The 20000-nt window shown below is 35.2% G+C and overlaps 1 protein-coding gene across 3 annotated transcripts in view; it reads left to right on the top strand.

Annotated features, from left to right (window-relative positions):
- The first annotated feature begins 1653 nt into the window (after positions 1–1653).
- Positions 1654–20000, top strand: part of LOC123547328 (serine/threonine-protein phosphatase 2A 55 kDa regulatory subunit B alpha isoform-like) — a 48474-nt gene continuing 30127 nt past the window's right edge. The window contains exons 1-2 of one of the 3 annotated variants that reach the window (XM_045334342.2): positions 1654–1783; positions 9323–9457. In XM_045334342.2, the coding sequence (XP_045190277.2) occupies positions 1777–1783; positions 9323–9457 (142 nt within the window). In that variant the 5' untranslated portion in view covers positions 1654–1776. Of the gene's footprint in view, positions 1787–9278; positions 9458–20000 lie in introns of those variants that run through there. The other 2 variants (XM_045334341.2, XM_045334340.2) reach the window with 2 other exon arrangements.

The raw sequence follows: 20000 nt of genomic DNA on the forward strand, positions 1-20000 counted from the left end.
CGATTTGAATGATATGTATGAATTAGACTTCGTACACATTTGAGCCGTGCCATGAGAAAACCAACATAGTGGGTTTGCGACCAGCATGGATCCAGACCAGCCTGCGCATCCGCGCAGTCTGGTCAGGCTCCATGCTGTTCGCTTTTAAAGCCTATTGGAATTGGAGAAACTGTTAGCGAACAGCATGGAGCCTGACCAGACTGCGCGGATGCGCAGGCTGGTCTGGATCCATGCTGGTCGCAAACCCACTATGTTGGTTTTCTCATGGCACGGCTCATTTGATTTGGTTTGATCGATATTTGAAACGTTCGTCTTCTTGACAAATGAATGATGAATGTACTAATGGAAACATTTTTTCTCACTTTTTCATGTAGTATAATAAACGTTAATAAGTCCATTTTACTGACTATGTTGCAAGAGCTTCAGACCAAAGATATACTTGTGATGCCGTCAAAATTTGTAGCTTATTTCAGCCGCTTCGTTTACGTAAGAAAAACTGATTAAGAACAGCAGTGATGCGCGACTGATGTCCACATTTTACTTATAGGAACAACTTTTCTGTCACTTAGCTGTGTACTTACAGGTCATAAATAAATCATTCCTCCGCAATGCTAATGGTCAAAGGATTACAGTGGACTATGGCAGATCGTTTATTCTGTCTTTGTTATTTCCAATGAACATGATAAACATAATGTAAAAAAGGCCTTGCTTTTGTTTTGGTTTGTTTTTAAGACGTAAGCTAGATAGATTTTTACAAATAGTCTACTTGGGGAAAATATGGTGGCTTAAAATGAAGTTAGAAAAAAATGTTTCTACACATCTGCCGTTTTTTATAAATGAAGGGAGATAAGTAGGTCTTATCATGCTTTCACGTTTTGTTGATTGCCCCTGTTTAGTTTTTGAAATCTAATTGCGGAAGAAATAGATTAGTGTTTTCGATAATTTCATACTTTTATCATTTGTAGAAGTTTTATTATCTTTTAGTCTACTCTGAATCAATCGAAGTGATCTTGAATACTTAAATGAGTCTGCAGGTCAAACCTCCAATTAAGTTCCAAGATTGTGAGAGAACTATTATCAAAAATAAATTAAAATACTTAAAACGTTACTGTTAAACTTCTTGGTTTGTATATCTGCTTAATACAATACGTCTTTAATTGAACATCAAGCATCATAAAGTAATGGAAATTTGCAACGTTGTGACGTATGCATATGCATGTGCTGCCCTGGAAGTGGGGTTGGATGATGGTTGCAGTGAAGACATTAGTTTCTAAATTACACGGCACCATCTGACTTTTTTTTATAAAGTTTCGATTAAAGGGTTCAATGATTAAGGACATGGTTCTTTGTTGGTTTTCTTTTTTTCTGGAAACATGATTGCAGAAACTAATATCGATAAACAGACTGGTCTTGTCAGAAATTCTCCAGTCTATTACGTAAATACTGACCACAGTTACTATAAGCGTATAAATATGTGGACAAAAGTGGACTTAACTCCACCAGGAAACACAAGTATTGACAATTACACAATTCACTACCGCAAGTACACTCTCTTTAGTCGCCTGATTAGCTATTACTCAAAGTTTGCGGACATTTTAATTATGAGATTGTGTTTCTATCTCAGAATGTTATCTGAATAAATATATGTGATTCACATGTATTTGTATATTTATCAAAAGATAATCATGCATGCACGTTTACCAGCTGATAGCGGTTGTAACATGTTTTATATTGGATAACATGCGGATTATACTGCACTGAACCGACATTTGGAATATGATAGGTGGTAAATATTATTATTTTATATTTGATGTTAAACCGTAAATAGTTATTCAAATTTTCAGAAAACATATGAGCTGTTCCTATGATCTGAATCGGTTTCACTAAAACACCTGCGTTCATCTCCTTCCTTCTTCTGTCGCTTGATGAAGGTGGGGTTCTCTTCTATCTCAGTTTCACGACTCGATCAATTCCTTTGATTGACTCGATCATTTCCCTTGATTAGCTCAATTATTCCCTTCAGTTGACTCGGTCTTTTCCTTCAAAGTGGAATTATGCGCATTTTTCAATTAAAAATACAGCCAAAATAGATGTGTGAAGAATGGAGAAAATTATAGCTTTTAACCCAATATACCAAACTCTTCCTGTTTCCAGTACGAAATAATAACTTTCAAAATATGATTTTTCTTATTTTAACTGGGGCAGTCTTTTTAAGAAAAGTCACACTGCACGCAGGAATTGCTTCCCTTCAACTTCAATCACTACCTATCATTTCCTTTAATTGGCTCGATTTTCATGGTACTTTGATTGACTCGATTGTACCTTGTAGTTGGTCAATTCTTTTAAGTGACCCGATTTTTTCTCTCACAAAAATTGCTTTGCTGTCCTTTCTATACGATACGTATGTCCCGATCTTGCCTTTTACTTGCCTCAGCCATGTCTTCTCCGCTTGACTCGATCGTTTCCTTTCAGTTTTACGTACATGTGCTTACTTGACCAATCGGTCTTTCATTGATAAGCAACACAGTGACCTAATAGAAACATTTTCGGTTCTAAATCTCATTAGAATCGAGCATGTGATTAAACACATCTGCGTAGACACCATATGGAAAAGGGCATTAAAGTTTGGAAATTAGTCAGTTAACGTTCTCGATGATTTAGACTTTGTAAAAAAAGAACCAATCACATCCCTTTCCTCAACAATGATTTGTAAGGGATTCTAAGGATACATGGGTACATGTTCTGTTTCATATGATAAAGAAGTCGCGGGTTCGAGTCCTATACCTGCAAGGAAATTTTGCCAGCTAGCTTTCAAAAATCCCCATTTGTGTAGTTGTTTTGAGTACTAATCAATATACAGTTATGTCATTGAAAGCAAGTGAGTGACAGTACATTGTATGTAGATAAATATATTAATCCTTAATGTAGGTGAACAAACATGTTTGGAGTGAGATAACATAGCGTGTAACATTTATACCAGCCATTTCTATTATTTGTGGTACCGTATATATTACAAATATCAATCAACAAAAGTTTTGGACAAGTTTCAGTAATTTGTTTAAAAATTCATTATGAAAAAATCATTTGAATGTCTGAATATATCAATTTATGGGGAAGACCACTGAAAAATCGGTTTATATACTTTTCATCTCTTGTTTTTAATCAAAGAAGACATTTCTCACCTGACCTGTAAAGTTCTATCTTGGGTCAATCAAATGGTCGTATCTCAGTGACCATCTGTATAAACGTGACTGGACACAATCATGAAATAGCTAAATAATGTTTCAAAAAATTTATGCTTAGTTCCCAAGGGCGACTTCGGGCTATATATACTAGTCCATGTTATAAGGTATATATTTTATTTCTACATTTTTTTTATAATTGGACAAATATTCGTCTAATTACTTTAATACAAGAAATGAATCCTGAAAAATTATACTATGTTAAACATTTTTCCGACTGATACTACGGTTTAATCAAACATCATATTCATTCCGGTTTCTACGAGAAAAGTGTCTCAGGAGTGTCTTTTTCTGTGCCCTTTTAGCACACCTTGTAAGATATATTTCACGTGCTTTCTCCATGTGTCTAGCTGACTGAATATGTGTCTTTTGCCACGACACATTTCACTTAGTATCGTGTTTCTGGAGACAGTAGCATTGTCATTCATGAATAATTTGTTTTTCTCTGCGTGTTTTGATATGTATTTTGTCTGGGTTTTGTTGTTGTTGTTGTTGCAACTTTGAGTGGTTGTATAGTTTCTGTTCTTGTTCTTGAGTCTGTATTTCGCTGCGACTTTTAAGTGACTGTACCTTTCATGTTCCTGTGTCAACTGCTGTTTTGCAGCGACTTCTGAGTGGCTGAGTCTTTTGTTTGCTTCTTCCTGAATTCCCACCTGTCACAGAAGGTGGTATATACGTATTTATGTACGTCTTCTTGTTTGTGTCGAAATTATTTAAAGTCAGAAGAATGCTAGTCATTTTAGATTTTATCTGTTTGATACACAGTCATATTCTAAATACTATTTGTATATATGCAGCCTCTCATTCTGCTACTGAGAAGGACTGTGGAGGACTGCTTTTTTCTTTGTATGTGTCCCCTAATTCTTGAACGTTTTGTTGAGTTTCATTAATACATCTCTCTGAATTTTGTGTAATGTAAGACATATCTAAATGAGGATTAATACGACTCTTCCACGTGTTCTGATTGTCTTTTTTTATTTCAGTGTCTCGGTGTGTTACATTCTACATGTCTATACGACTTTTTTTCTCTCTTGTATTTCGGTCCATGTGTTTGTATGTAACATTTCATGTATCATTCGTCGCCAGTGTAGTCAGTACGGCTGCTGACGTGTGTTCAATATGCCTTCGACTTCCAGCTTTATTCGTTCAAAACTGTGCAATATTGGCCGAGGACTAACTGACTTTTGGGAAAACGTTAGATAACCCTTTTAAAACCAAGTTTATTTTTATGATACGTGAGCAATCAAGAGTAACCTTGAGCGATATCTTAAGTGTTTTCCGTATAAAACATGCGCAGTATACATTTTATATCAAACAATATCAAAGTATGAGATACATTTCTATATATGGCTAAATATTGTACGCTAGGCGGTTATAAAACAATGGATCAAATAAAACAAACTTCCTCATGATGATAACTTGTAGAAAATGTTAGGCCAACTATATTCTGTTTCTTGTTTCTGACAAAACTGAAACAGATTTTATAGCTTTTTCCCCCTTTTTTCAAATAAAGAAAACCATCGCTATATAGTTTACTGAAGTGTGTTTTTATTATATCACGTTTGTATCACTCTTTTTATGCATAAACTGGTTCGAAGAGATAATACACTCACTATTTTGCTGTTGTTTTTGTTGTTGTTGTTGTAAAAAAGGAAGTCCTCTCACATTTTGTTAAGAATTGTATATTGTAACAGTGATCTTTGTTATCAGCTTCTTGACATATGCATTGTTTTGCAAAGTACCCAATGCTACAAAATAAGTATAGGATATCTTAGATGTTTTTGCAATGATAAACAAATTTAATTGAGCAAACGTCTGAAAAGGAGCTAGAAACAGGTAAATATAAACTATTCTCAGGGACAAGGGATCTCACAAACCATTATAATCAAGTTATTTTTATGGAAAGAGTATCTCTCAAGACAAATACATAAACATAGCCTTTTTGCACGAACAAAGATGCCAACAATGGATTCACAACAGACAACACTAAGCATAGGCGTTAAATCTCACAAGAGATAATATGCAAACGGACAAAGAATCTCATCCAAAGTAAATATGCTGTTTTCTCACGAACAAAGAATTTGATCCAAAGAAAACGTACTGTTTTCTCACGGACAAAGAATCTCATCCAGAGTAAACATACTGTTTTCTCACGGACAAATACTCTCATCCAAAGTAAAGTTTTCTCACGGAAAAAGAATCTGATCCAAAGTAAACGTACTGTTTTCTCACGGACAAAGAATCTCATCCAGAGTAAACATACTGTTTTCTCACGGACAAATACTCTCATCCAAAGTAAAGTTTTCTCACGGACAAAGAATCTGATCCAAACAAAATATACTGTTTTCTCACGAACAAATAATTTGATCCAAAGAAAACGTACTGTTTTCTCACGGACAAAGAATCTCATCCAGAGTAAACATACTGTTTTCTCACGGACAAATACTCTCATCCAAAGTAAAGTTTTCTCACGGACAAAAAATCTGATCCAAAGTAAACGTACTGTTTTCTCACGGACAAAGAATCTCATCCGGAGTAAACATACTGTTTTCTCACGGACAAATACTCTCATCCAAAGTAAAGTTTTCTCACGGACAAAGAATCTCATCCAGAGTAAACATACTGTTTTCTCACGGACAAATACTCTCATCCAAAGTAAATATACTGTTTTCTCACGAACAAAGAATTTGATCCAAAGAAAATGTACTGTTTTCTCACGGACAAAGAATCCGATCCAAAGTAAACATACTGTTTTCTCACGGACAAAGAATCTGATCCAAAGTAAATATACTGTTTTCTCACGGACAAAGAATTTGATCCAAAGAAAACGTACTGTTTTCTCTAGGACTGTTTTCTCACGGACAAAGAATCCGATCCAAAGTAAACGTACTGTTTTCTCACGGACAAAGAATCTGACCCAAAGTAAACATACTGTTTTCTCACAGACAAATACTCTCATCCAAAGTAAAGTTTTCTCACAGACAAAGAAACTGATCCAAAGTAAATGTACTGTTTTCTCACGGACAAAGAATTTGTTCCAAAGTAAACGTACTGTTTTTTCACGGACAAAGAATCCGATCCAAAGTAAACGTACTGTTTTCTCACGGACAAAGAATCCGATCCAAAGTAAACGTACTGTTTTCTCACGGACAAAGAATCTGATCAAAGTAAACATACTGTTTTCTCACGGACAAAGAATCTCATCCAAAGTAAACATGCTGTTTTCTTATGGACAAAGAATCTGTCACGAGACAATACATTGTAAGCCTTTTTCCTCGCAAACAGTGCGTCTCTTAAAAGACAGCACGTAAGCAGAGTCTTTTCTCGCGAAAACAAAGCTCTCATAAGAGATAATACGTATAAATATAGCCTTTCCGAAGAACATAGGATCTCAGAAGAAACAATACGTAAGTAAAACTTTTCTCACGAGCAAAGAATCTCGTAAACAAGCAATACCATAGCTTTTTTTCTCACGAACAAAGAGAAAACACGTATTTTTTTCTCACGGATTAATATAACGCACAAATAATTACGGATTACTTTTTCTCAAGAAGCAATGCGTAAGGAAAGTGTCTTACTTATGCACAAAATACCAAGACGTATGCATGGGTTTCTCGTCGTGGGGACAATAAACTATAGATCTAGCATTTCTTTCTTTCGAAGTGAAGGTGTCACACATTGCTAAACAAATACTTGATTTGTATTTAAAGAATGGAACAGTTTAATTTACCTTTTCATGTTGTATCTGTTACCAACCAGGCACCGTCTTAACATGAAATAAACCTGTTAACATGATTTTGTTAACATTACACCAGTACAGTTAATGTAAAAAGAAACCATTGAGAGAAGAAAAAACACGAAATATCTATTCTTTAACACATGGACATCAATTTAGTTGAAAGAAATACATATTAAAGTAATCTTTAATGGATATATATTGTTTTAGTATGAAAGTATGTGATGTAGATTCGTTTTTCCTTTTTTTTAATGGACTTAACTCATGATGTTTTTTCATCATCTTCGTCATCATTATTATCATCATCATCATCATCATCATCATTGTCGTCATTGTATCAAACATGTTCTAGATTGATTCCCGTTCGGAAAGCAAAGTCACTGTTTTTATTTTTTTTTTCAGTAGGCTCGTTGCACAAGAATATAGATCGTACAGTTAAACGAAATACACTACTGTGAACCTGAAACATTTTTTTCTAAATTTGTACAGTTCAAAATTGTTTTAATTGTCCTAACACATTGTATTAAGAAAAAATTTCAAAGCTTTCCGAAGTGGAAACTTATTTCCCAATTGAGAAACTGAGATATACAATTTAAGCCGGTTCTAGGGGGCATGAGAGGTGTTGCAAACTTCATTACCTCTCATGAACAGACTCAATCAAACCGAGTCTGCTATCATTCTCCTTGGTTGCATTCTTTGCTTCCAAAGGATCTTTTTACAGATTTTATTATAAGGATGGGACCGAATATTCCAATATTTGAATATTCGTATTTCTGAGTATTCAACTGCGATTTTCGAGTGTAAATATTCAAGTTATTTATTCTCGTTTTTTTTCTCCGTCCTTTTTGCACTTTCAGTTTTATTAAATCTGCCTGTCAAGAAATTAATTGCCTAATATTCATCTGTGTCGGTCAGACATAAAAAACCTACGGTATAATAGTCTGTACGAATATTCAAATACTAGTTTTAGTATTCTTTCCCAGCTATAATAATTTACATTAAAATGCATGCAAATTCCCAGTTCAGAAAGTAGGGAAAACCCCTTACATTGTTTCCGGAACGGGAATATTTTCGTACTCACTGAACAAAATTACCGTATTTGACTAAAATGAGTTTATCCGTGACCATACTGTTTGTTTACAATTACTTCGCGTGACATATTGCTCTATACTATACATTTTGGGTCAGTAGTTCAAAGTGCACTAACCTTTATCTGATATGTATACTCACGTCAAAAATGTCCCTCCTTTAATAAATGTGTGAATGTACCCGGTTCGCAATGGCATGGCTGCTTACATTTAAAGGAGCCATTAAGTATTGTATTATATACATGCCGTTAAGTTTATCCGCATTGTATTCAGATATTGTTTCAAAATTCATGTTTATTTTGTATTTAAGTTAACTAATTTTATCTACATATCATATGTTACAATTTCGTCACTAAATAATATTATTCTAAAACACCCTGACTGTCCATAAAGCCCAGAATGCTACTTTTAGTATTGCACATGAAGTTGTACAATTAGAACCATAAAGGGAGGTAATCAAAACAATGGACTGAATACATTCTACTTTTTGATTTTATATTCAAACCTTAGTTAATTTAACGACGAAATAATTATCGAAAATAGATCGAAAATGAAATTAATGTATTTCATGTTTATATTAAAAACATGTGGCAGTCCTATTATAATCAAAGGCGTCATGGGCAATATTACAATATAACTTTAAAGGGCTGGCCTCCAGGACGTTCGAAAATAACAAATTGTTTTTTTAGATATCTGGAAATTAATGCTTTATTTCTTAAGACTGTTTTGAAACTTAATTACTGACAGACTATATGTTACGGAAACACCTGAGAATTTGCTGTTTTTACTACTTTTTACGATGAAAATCGAAAAGCGTTTGTAACGCTTTTTTCAATTGTAAGTATCTATATTTCAACTAATTCCGCTATAGCGCTATTGGTTACGACGACGGGAAATTGCCTTTATTGCCGCGGCGGTCCGGGGTTCGATTCCCGACGCGGTCATCTTTTTTTTCTTGATTTGGAATTTTTAAAATATTTAAAAAACAAAAACTCATATTCTAATGTTCATGATATGACCAAAATTCAATTTAAAAGAAAGATCATTTTTAGCCAAGTCTGGAGGTCAGTGCCTTTAAATTACAATATAATTTTAAATATAAACACGCGAGGTGAAGTATGTTTGTAGTGCAGTGTAAGTCACAAGTGTTATGATACGTTTGATATAAACACTACCCTGTGAAACTGTGTCAATTAAATAGTATAAGTTTGTGATACTGTGTTAAAATATTAACCACACAATGTCTGACACTACAGGAATGATTTCACCCACCAAGGAGCACAAGGGGCCGGGGTTCGGGAGCAAGCAGCTACACAAGATCCAGAGTATGCTACATCATCGCCCGCGAGCCGGATCTCTGGGGAAAAAGGACAAACCCGAGAATATTCCCGGTAAGACATTTCTTGTTTAATGCCATGCGTCCGTGCCGCACGACAGCCGCGTACAAGATTTTACTCTGATCCTTTCTAACAGTTATTAGTACATGTGTAATTGTGATATTTTGATTTCGTGGGAAAACATGTATGACTGGTAAAACTATTGATTATTGTTACCACTGCAGTCGCTGTGACGTGTATATTAAATAGATTTAAATAGATGTTTAATTAAACAACTTCCGCGTGACTTGCACTCACGACACTTAGAATTGTTATATGAGCTTGAATTTTTGCCCATATCGACGCATCTTTATTTTCTCGGAATACATCCACAGTTCCAGTATACAAAGTAAACATTTATACAACAACGTAAAATTATGTATACATACGTAGATACGTGGTATATGTTTAACAAGGCCAAAGCAAAGTTTTAAAAGATACTTAAAAATGAATTGATATAACTACATGCAGTTAAAGCCGTATTAAGATGAAAAAATATGGCTGATCATAGTCTGCACTGTTCGCCATTCAGTCAGTATCTTTTTGGTAAGCACCCCTTTTAACTGTTAATGGTACTGTCCAAATTGAAAGATGGACAACTTCATTATAGAAATTTAGCAGGGTTAGGGTTAATCATAGTTTGCAATCCTGTTCTAATCGCAAAGAAATCATTTTAGTTTATTGAAAGCTTTCTGCGATATTTTTAGTTCTTGGTCCAGCTTTTTATGTATTATTTGTATACACATCATGATAAAATGATTAACACACATACTGTTTTAGTAGTTGCCTACTTATCTATTAATAAAATATGTATATCACCAATGTAAACATGTGTTATCAGCGTTAGTCTATGTTTAACATGTTTTAATATTAACGTGACTTAAAACACATAAGGTCAAATATATGGGTGTCTTGGAAACAAAAATGTGACAGACGTGTATGTTGACCTGACGTAAAATGCCGCATGATACAAGTAACCGAAATTGAGCCTGGTAGGTAGTCACAGAAAAATGTGTAAGAGATATATTGTTTATGAAAAAAAAAATCCAAAAAATAAAAAATAAACAAAATGTGATAGATTGACCTGAGACTGATAAGGCGTAAAAAAATGTTTGTTTGTGGTATCCCGACCTACCCTAAGTTTTTGGCCCGACCCTAAATGTTTTTATGGCCTTGGAGAATATTTTTTCAACTTTTTGTTTTGCAAAACTGCACTTTTTATGCTTTAAACATGGTCAGTGATGTTAGAAATCAACTTACTGATGCCCCAAAGGCATAACCCCTTATTTGTATTCATTTTTTGACACAAAATTAATTTCCCAAAAGTCTCACTTAATAAAAAAAAACAAAACGTTCCGACCTTTTTTTAGCATGTTACCGGAAACAAAGATTTTTTTCAGGCCTAAGTGAAATCGATACTGCCAGATAGTCACAGAAAAATGTGTTAGAAAATGGGGTTTGTATACTAACAAGTCTATATATTTTAAACAAAATGTGACGGTCGTGTAATGTTGACCTGAAGTAAAATGATACTGGTGAGAGTTATTTTGACAGGATGTCACAGAAAAATTGTGTAGGAGATATTTATGGTGGCTGATTTCTGCCATTTCGCGTTTTCGCCCCGCGACCCCGCCGAGCGAAAACACGAGAATTAACAAGTTAAAATGGCGGGGGCGCGGGGCGAAAACTCGCTATTTAGCGTGGGCGCGGAGCGAAAACTCACTGTTTAGCGGGGTCGCGGGGCGAGATTTAGTATCTGGTATGTCGGGGGCGCGAGACGAAAACACGATAATTAGCGCTGCTTAAACGTCGAGTTTTCGCACCGCGTCCCGACATCCAGTTACTAAATCTCGCCCCGCTCCCCCGCTAATTATCGTGTTTTCGCTTCGCGCCCCCGCTAAATAGCGTGTTTTCGCCTGGCGCCCCCGCCATTTTATCTTGTTAATTTTCGTGTTTTCGCTCGGCGGGGTCGCGGGGCGAAAACTCGCTATTTAGTAGGGGCGCGAAGCGAAAACACGATAAATAGCGGTGTCGAGGGGCGAGATTTAGGAACTGGAATGTCGGGGGTGCGGTGCGAAAACTCGGCGTTTAAGCAGCGCTAATTATTGTGTTTTCGCCACGCGCCCCCGACATACCAGTTACTAACTCTCGCCCCGCGACCCCGCTAATTATCGTGTTTTCGCTCCGCGCCCCCGCTTAATAGTGAGTTTTCGCCCCGCGCCCCCGCCATTTTAACTTGTAAATTCTCGTCTTTTCGCTTGGCGGGGTCGCGGGGCGAAAACGCGAAATGGCAGAAATCAGCCACCATAGATATTGTTTATAAAAGAACTCCATAAAAACTGTTAAACAATGCTTATATTTAAGCATGAATGTATTCAAAATGTTTGACCGCTGGTTTATTTCATAGATATCAAATTCGTTTTGCAATAAACAGATGTCCGTGTCTATATACCATACTTTGAACCAACAGAAAACATTTTAAACGCACGAGAATGAAGTCACATACTCCCATGTCAGACATTTATTTTTAGCTATAGAAGTCCGAGCTATTGTACTCACCCTGGCGTTGGCGTCAAACCTTGGTTAAAGTTTTGCATGCATGTATGTATAGCTATCATTTAAAGGCATTTAGCTTGGAAACTTTTTTTTTTCTTTTTCTAGGTCAATAACTAACCTCACAGGATAAAGTCACATAACTCTGACATGTATTTTAGGGTTAAAGTTTTGCACGTAAGTTACTATCTCTAAAACTAATGTAGCTATTGATTTGAAACTTCACATGTTTCTTCAGGGTTATAAAACCAGGTGATATCGCCAAGTCCCATAACTCTGACATGCATTTTGGCTAAATTATGCCCCATTTTGGACTTAGAAAATCCTGGTTAACGTTTTGCATGCAAGTAAATTTAGCTATTATATGAAGGCATACTGAGTATAGCTTTAAAACTTTTTTTCTTTTTTTTTTAGGTCAATAACCAACCTCGTATGATCAAGTCTCATAACTCTGACATGTATTTTGGGCAAATTATGCCCCTTTTTGGACTTAAAGTTTTGCATGTAAGTTGCTATCTCCAAAACTAATGCACATATGGGAAAATTAGACCAATCGTGAAAATCACCACAAAAGCCGATAATACGTTTGGCCAGGTAAATCGGCTGTCGAGACTGTTCGCTAGTTTTCGGCCTACTCCGTATTTCACCTTCTTCGCCAATGTACCGTTACATTAATACTTTTGATCATATGGATTTAGGGATATTGTTAAGTCTAATTTACAGTGATTGCAAAGATAGATTAGAAAATAGAAACCTAAATGGCTGTTGGTGGTTTAATCAGAATACCATTTATAACGGTATTCTCAACAAACATATTATTATAAAACCAAACAATGACTTTCCAAAAGTAATTTCTACTTTCTTACAATCAGATGGAAACTCGCTTTTATAATACTTTCTTTGATGTTCATGATTATGAAATAAAGATTTTAAGTAGTTTTTTATGTAATCAAATAACTGCACATTTATTATTATGTCGTGAGCGGTGTCCAACTAGCTTAGAATCTTATGCCAGCTCGAAGATCGAAATTCAACTTCATAATTTATCGAATTTTGATCCTAAGCTACACCTGAATATCGAAAAACGTCAAATTGCAAAATAGCTTTTAATTTCGGGCCAGCTCTATGATCGAAATGTATAATATTCCAAAAGCCAACTTGATTTCGATCTCGTATTGAATGAACAGCCTGTTCCAAGATTGATATTGAAACGAAAAAGTCAAATATCGAGCAAGCAATTAGTGTCGAGCCATCTCGAAAATCGTACTTCAAATTTTGAAAAGCTGAATTTCAGTATAATACTGAAACTGCGATCTGCTCAAGATTCAAAGATTAAAAATCGTGCAAGATCGGATATATCGAAATTCAAGTTTTTATGCCCCCGGCGTCCGTCCGTCCGTCCGTCCATCCGTACGAGGTTAACCAAATGGGACCGTTTCGTCTAGCATCCATACCCCTTACTAAAATGACTTGATACTAATGCAGATGTAACCTGTGACCATTCCTCATCTTCAGACATCACCTGACCTCAGTTTGACCTTGACCTTGACCTTGAACTTGACCTCGTTTTGGACTTAGGTTGCTTTGTATCGACAAGGATGCCACCGGGGGCATCAAGCGTTTATTGAACACAGCTCCTTGTTAAAAATCTAAATAGATTATTCTCGGTATTATATTTCAAGCATGCTCGAATTTTCAAAGCAATCGAATTTAAAACTGGTATTGAATGTGAAACTATCTTTTAAACAGCCAGCTTCCGGAAAAACCCAGTACTGGTGTCATATGAGAAGTCATGGTCGTAACCCCTTTCACGGATGCTCGAGCCCACGACCCCTAGGTTGAGCGGCCGACATATTATTCACTGGACGACCACTCCCCTCAGAATATTTGAATTTCGGTCATCCTGCTGGATCTAATTTCAATTCTGCCTCGAAATTCGACGTATTCTTTTTATTTTAATTTCGATTTCCGAGTCTGTGCGAAATTCAATGTAAGCGAAATTCAACATCATCCTTTCAAAATTTGAATTTTGAATTTGATTTTCTACTTCGAACTTGCCCATAATATGCCGCCTAAAATTTCAACGTTTCTTTTTTAAATTTTGAACTTCGATCCTCAAGCTGTTTAAAATTGACTATTGGCTGTAAACAAATCATATTATGGAGCGTCCACTAATTCAAGTTATAAATCCGTACGTGTGTGCTGTTTAGCGGGTGAGAAGATATCAGTCTTTACCGTTAAGAAGCTTAAATTCCGTAAGAATTGACGGAAACATACGAGAATGTTCGCGTCTTGCCGATAAGGAAAAAAGACCTATACTCATCTGCAAAATGCTTAAAAAAAGACCATTTTCTTCTTCACCTAGAAAACTGAAATTAGTATGAAACAATAGCTAAATGAATATAGATTACTAAGTCGTTTGCAAAGGTCTTTAAGCGCACATAAGAATCTATTTTTCTTTGTTAAACAGAAGAAATTTCAGCAAATTATCCATATTTTACTATATTTCTAATTGTAGATAGACAGACATAAAGTATACGCAAAGAAGACCATTTTCTTTTAAATTCATTTTTAAAATAAAATATTCATAAGAAAGACAATGCATTGAATATTATCACATCGTTTGCAAAGCTAAAATACCTATAATACTTTTTCCATGATTTTAAATAAAGTAATGGGCTCCTTCTTTGCGCTATATAAAATATTTTCACTTGTGTGAAAAATCGATGGGTCTAATTTTCCCATATGAGATACTGATTTGAAACTTCACACGTGTCTTCGGGGTTATAAAACTAGGTGATAGCATCAAGTCCCATATCTCTGACATTTGTTTTGCAAAAGTATGCCCCGTTTCGAACTTAAAAACTTCTTGTTAAAGTATTACGTCCAAAACTAATGCAGATACTGGATTGAAACTCTATGGATATTTTAACATTTAGGGTAATATTCCTGCTTCTGGGACAACAATTTGAATAGTCGAGTATTGGCTGTCTTACGAACAGCTCTTGTTTTATCTGCACTGGAACAGAAGTGATGAAACCAAGGGATGGTTGGGGCGGACAGCCAATGCTGCCCATATTCTCTAAACAACAACAAAACAACAACAACAACCTTCTTTGACAACAGGCGTACAAAATCCTTACCAGTACGTCAAAACATTATTTTCATGCATTTATTAGTATTTAGTGTTATTTCTGTGTAAAAAATCCGTTTTTCCAAAACGTTTGAAGGCCAAAGATGTACTTCCTCACTCTCAAAGTTAGTGGTGGGTGGGCAGTCTCTGGCCTCTTGTTCCTGCACCTATTATCTGACGAGAAATGGATGGAGCGGCTAGTGGAGTCCAGTCGAAATAGGTAAACTACAAATCGTGCTATGGGCAGAAGACTGGCAGATTCCATAAACACAACGGTTATTGTTAGAATTAAACTTCTTGACTAAGACTTGCACAATTTTCCTAGAAAGGAGAAGAAGTTAGCGGATTTGCATCCGCGCACTCTGGTCAGGATCCATGCTGTTCGCTTTCAAAGCCTATTGCAATTAGAGAAACCGTTAGCGAACAGCATGGATCATGCATCCGCGCAGTCTAGTCTGGATCCATGCTGGTCGCAAATACACTATGTTGTTTTTCTTATGGTGCGGCTCATTTGGTTTCAAAAACAAAACCAGCAGCAAGGAACGAACATCTCTAAAACCAAACAGGCTCAATTAATATAGGCTAGCGACAGTAGGCACGGTCAGTTGCGGACCAGTCTCGCTTTTTTTCAGGCATAATAAAAACTTATTGCTTTGTTGTCAACCTTTGCGCAAGGATACTGTCACGGCAAAGACATTTTTTTTTCAAAATATATTTTTATTCAAAAACTAATATAAACACGATATGTATATACGTTCTGTATTGAATCCGTAATAACATTTAACAGCTAGATATATAGGCACATCGTACTAGAGCCGTTTCACGCAGTAAATATATTCATAAAACGTAATGATTGTATATCTCAGTATTTATCATATAAAGAGAATTGAATAAATGTTTTATAGGCATACAGACACTAAATAGAAAAATGGCGCGAAAAAAAAAATGGCGGACACAAATAGTCCTCAGTTTTTTTGCTGTGTAGAGCTATTTTCCTGATTTTCTTTGCAACTTTTTGGTAAAATCACATGACAGATCTATGCTTGACATGTAGATAGCATTTTGATCATGAAATAACAACATGACAAAATTTTTCATGTAAACTTAGATCATACACCACCAGTATAATTTGGGGTCTCATTGTTTAGCTGATTTTGCTGTTTGTGTGTTTGACTGAAATTATTTTTCTTGCATCAAACATGACCCCCACTTTTCTTTTGATTTTTATTTAGCACTGACAATATTCTTCAAGAAAATGTAGTTTACAGACATTTAAAATGGGTCCTGATGTGTGCTGCGGCCATTGGAAATAGGTCAATTTTATATAGAATAAAGAACAACAACTATTTAGTGTGTTATATATATATAGAACATTGCTTTTTCTCCGTCTCTGAATTGATAAGGGAAATAACTAGTACTGTGTTAAGTAACCATTTGGTTACACGGTTATCTTCCCTTTACACAATACTGATGACAGAACATTAAGGTTGAAAACAAAAATTGTTATATCATGCAATTAGATCATATATAACAATATGTACCTTTAAATTCCATTTTTTTTTAATTCTTTAAAGTAGGTACAATGCCTAAGATATAAACTTCTTGTCTTGTACTTCTTTGATTCATATTTCAAATAAAAACAGTTTGATCCGAATAATAACTTCTTATTTTGACAACTTTCATAAACAATAACTGTGCTGATAATGTAGATACATTAGATATATCGGACAAAATGAGCTATCAGTGGTGTAGCCAGCCACAGATAGATGTTCAGGGACAAAGTAGGGGTTCGGGGACGCGCTGACTCAGAAAACAACAACTCTGGTGCATTTTGACCTATATGTGGAAATATTACCGTCCATACCTCTTTTTGAATTATTAAAATAATGGAATATATTCGGGGTTTTTTTTGTCTGCATTTGGGCCAAATAGGTTGCTATGTTAATGACTATCCTATACACATTTGTATGGCTAATCAGAGGTAAAATGCAAACATTTGATATAAGTTCACCTATAATTTTCATTAACTGCATAAATCTATCTAGAGCAGTCTTTTCTAACAAAGTGAAATCAGAGTGTATGGGCAGAAGCAAACGATGTTAGTAGAATACATGCAGTTTTTTTCAGTTCAGCTGTTCGTGTATATCGTAAGGCATATATATAATCAGACAACAGTTATGTCGTCCGGTCCCTTTTATATTATGTATACTACCACATGTAATACCTTGTTTTGCGGGCGAAGCTAGCAGAAAAAATCTTTTAGAATGATCTGAGGTCTGAATTTTAGGCTATCAAAAGTGTACGCTCGTCGGTTATTAGGGGTGTGTAGGTGCACCCCAGATTCAGCTAGTGGATATTCAGTATTATTTAATTTCAGTTTGATTAAAGTACTCGATCTTCCTAAAAGTAAGATCTGGTGACGACCCATTTGTATAATCGGATTTCCAATATTGCTATTTTTATTTTCACCAATATGTATTTTATTTCTTCGCGAGATGTTGTCGTCACAAGAATCATATACCCACGGTAATCACATCGAAAACTGGAAATATAGAATTATATTGTAGGGATAGGCCTAACGCATGTTTTTTTTTTTTCATGTTATAACATCTGCAGAATCCCGAGCACGGTAGGGCGAGGATACTAATGTATTCAGAGAGATTCTGAAGATGTTATGACACGAAATTACATGCGTCAACGCTGTTCTAGCATAAAACGTGTAAAAACTGATAAATGAATACATTGTCCCTCAACGTCATTGAATTTCTACAAAATGCGCGGGAATGTCGTTTTTTTTTTCACGTTAACGTCATTTCCTTTTGAATTATCCGTTTTAGAGCCGTAAAACGTTTACGCTTTCCCACGGAACGCGCATTTATAAAAAGATGTTTTAACAACACGTTACGCTGTTTTATCAGCGTTGAGAAAACACTGCCGTTACTTCACACCGCTGCTCGATTAACCGTAAAATAGTGATATTGGATATATGAAAATGTATTGTAATATTTGACCGAAGCGTGGGAGAGTAACAACACGTGAGCGCGAGAATCTCCCGTTAACGCACGTTTTCTCTTCTGTTAAAACAGCCCCCCAAAATGACAAGAACAGCAATTTTATGCTAGAATAAATATCACATATAGATTTTTTAACACAAAATGTTGAAAGCAAGGCTCTACTGAATTGGCTAGCAGAAAGGTCGTTTGAATGTGACCCCCTAACGGTTGACATCAGATCCTATGCGTAGCATGCATTTTTCCAAATGTATGGGGGGAAGAGAACCACTTTCTGCAGTTTTTACGGTGGTCCTCCCCGGAAAACTTTGATTTTTGAAACGTTAAATCCTGCATTCTTAAGAGTTATGAGGGAAAAAATCGCTATAATAAACTGAAATTGTAGCCTACAATGTTAAATGTTATTTTCACCTTAAAAAATGGTTATATTCTAAACAAGTATCTTACACTCATACACAGAATGTTCTGTTCTTTTCTGTTCTAACCCTTGACACCGTCCACATGTATGCGTCATATTCTACGGGTGAATCAACACTGTTGTCTTCTTAATAGTTGAAGACATGAGATCACCTAGTGTTAGTTACCTTTGGTAAAGTTATACGATCACCAGTCGTTGACGTTCTGTTATAATAACAGGATGAAAGAGAATATTAGGACCTCATATTTCATATGACTGGAAATTAATACAAAACATAATATCATTTAGCTAATTAAGGTACTGGAGTGTCTTGGAGAAAGTGGGAAATAAGCTATAAAACCAAACAAAGCATAAAAATATGTAATGTAATTATTATTATTTATTTTGCAATCACATAGATCACAAACATTAGCACATATTATATAGTATAACAAAATGAAATACTTTCAACAAATAAAATAGATTAGATAGACATTTATATAAAAGCACGAAAGCTTATTTCCAATGGGGTTCAGTTTACCAAAAAAGAATAAGATGGAAACAAAACTAATTTAGTAATTCATAAATCATATACGTATGACAATAACAGTCATATGAAACTAAAAACTTAATATATAAAAAAAATACGCTCTCTAGGTATGAGATGTTTAAATACTACAGACTAGTAACACTATCACAAAATGTTTATATTATATCACAATTAAGTTAAAAAGCAAGTGTCAAACAGCCATAAAATTAGAAATAAAAAAAGCAATCTTCAGTTTGTGTTTTCCATTTGGTTGCAAGGTGGCTTTTGACAGAAGATTTAAACAAGGTCGGAGTTCTAATACACTTTACACTTTCTGGCAAATTATTCCAGTCTTTTGCGCCATTGACAAAGACAGTATCAGTACAAGAACTATTGCAGTGTGTGAAGAAAATATTAAACCTATTTGATCTAATGCCATAGTTAAGAACATCAGATAGACGAACAAAATTTGTTTCATATACATAGGACACTTGTTGTAAAAAGATTTATGCATGTGATTTAGTCTTAATTGTTTAACTCTGTTTTTCCATATTTAGCATATTAACATCTAAAAGAATCTGAAGGAGTTAAACTAGTTCTTGGATGATACTCTTTAATAAATCTCACAACTTTGTTCTGAGTTACTTGCAGTTTTTTTTTCAGGCTTTTGTTTAAACTTTCATAGAATCTACAAAGAAGAGCAAGAATAGTCAAAGTGACACATATATATATATTGTATATTATCATAAAAGCGATTCACAAGGAATACTGAAAGTTAGCAATAATGAGAATGTAAACTGAAAAAGTTCGAACTCAACGAATATTTTGCTACCTTATGTATGGTGCGCGATGTATACAAAATAACAAGCAGCAAATATAATCGCAACTGCTGTACTATTAAATACGTCTAGACTGTGCCACCCCTACAATTTGGC

Source organism: Mercenaria mercenaria, chromosome 9, assembly GCF_021730395.1.
Source record: "Mercenaria mercenaria strain notata chromosome 9, MADL_Memer_1, whole genome shotgun sequence".
Taxonomy (NCBI): domain Eukaryota; kingdom Metazoa; phylum Mollusca; class Bivalvia; order Venerida; family Veneridae; genus Mercenaria; species Mercenaria mercenaria.